Source organism: Trichechus manatus, unplaced genomic scaffold (genome assembly GCF_000243295.1).
Source record: "Trichechus manatus latirostris isolate Lorelei unplaced genomic scaffold, TriManLat1.0 scaffold00165, whole genome shotgun sequence".
NCBI lineage: Eukaryota > Metazoa > Chordata > Mammalia > Sirenia > Trichechidae > Trichechus > Trichechus manatus.
Window position 1 is genome coordinate 5,402,521 of NW_004444101.1, and position 1,192 is coordinate 5,403,712.

Below are 1,192 nucleotides of genomic sequence, written 5' to 3' on the forward strand. Positions count from 1 at the left end.
CCAGCACTCGCTCTCATCTTGGTCCCCGCGTGCTGGCCACACCCCCCACTACACCCAAGACTACACCCAAGGCCGAGCAACACCACCGCGCAGCGCCCGTCCCCAGCCTGGAGCAGGGCGCCTCCTGCAGCACTCATGGTGGGGGCCAAAGCATCACCCCCTTGTGACACTTCCCGCTCCCAACAACGTGTGGCCAGGTCTCGTGGACTGCGTGTTAAGAGAAAGAAAAGTGTGTCATTTTGATCTTAGATGCCCATCAATGCATTCAAGGGTGAATGCCATTATGTCTGGAATTTGCTTAGAAATGCTCTAGCACACACACAGAGGAACTCGGCAGTTGTTGAACCTGGGTGATGGGGTGTTTGTTTGGAAGCTTCATGGTAAACAAAGCAAACAAAAGACAAAAGTAGTAGTATATTACAGAATTCACATAACAGTGCTAAATTAACAAGCAGTCTCTCGTCTTGGGAGCGAGGGCCCTCTGACCACAGTGGCTGGGTCCTTGGCCTCTGTTATCTTTTTGTAAAGGTAACAAAAAATAGGCTGCAGCCTTTTTTCCCAACTTTGCCTTCAGTTATTGTTGCCTACTTCATGGAAGATTTATAAATATTTTAGCTCTTGTCAAAACTGCAGGAAAAAAAAAGAAAAGAAGGGAAGAGACATCCCTTCTTAATTTCTTAGAATAAAGACTTTGGAAAACAATCACAAGCAGATGAAAAAACGTACAGTCTACACAGTGATAATATTCAAAATCCTCAGCCATAAAAATAAAGGCCTTTTATTTGGTTTTTCGACTCCATTACAGGAACATCTGAACAACATTCTTGTGCCCGCAGTGCTTCCAGGCCACACGGCTCTGCTTCAGGGACGCGGCCAAGCCAAACTGTCAGATACAAGCAGCTAGGACATTCCCGGAGGCCCCGCCCTTGAGGACAAGGACGAGGCTCGCTGGTTCATGGGGTCACCTTCTTGTAGGTGATGTGAAGATGCTGAGTCATCGGCTGGGTAGTGGTTGCCATGGAGACCGTCTGCTCCAATTTGCCTTCAGAATTCAGCCTGAATTTTCGGGTAATCTAAGCAGGAGACCAAAACACACACAAACACCTCAGCTTCATCTTCAGAAGGTTTGACAGATGCTCGCACGCCTGCCATGGGCTGAGCACTCGGCAGATGCCACCACGCATTACCTGAC

The 1,192-nt window shown here is 48.4% G+C and overlaps 1 protein-coding gene across 1 annotated transcript in view; it reads right to left on the bottom strand.

The window, feature by feature from the left end:
- Positions 1-222: 222 nt before the first annotated feature.
- Positions 223-1,192, bottom strand: part of THAP4 (THAP domain containing 4) — a 23,492-nt gene continuing 22,522 nt past the window's right edge. Inside the window, exon 5 of the mRNA XM_004386485.2 lies at positions 223-1,073. Coding sequence (XP_004386542.1) covers positions 954-1,073 — 120 coding nt within the window. The 3' untranslated portion in view covers positions 223-953. The remainder of the gene's footprint in view (positions 1,074-1,192) is intronic.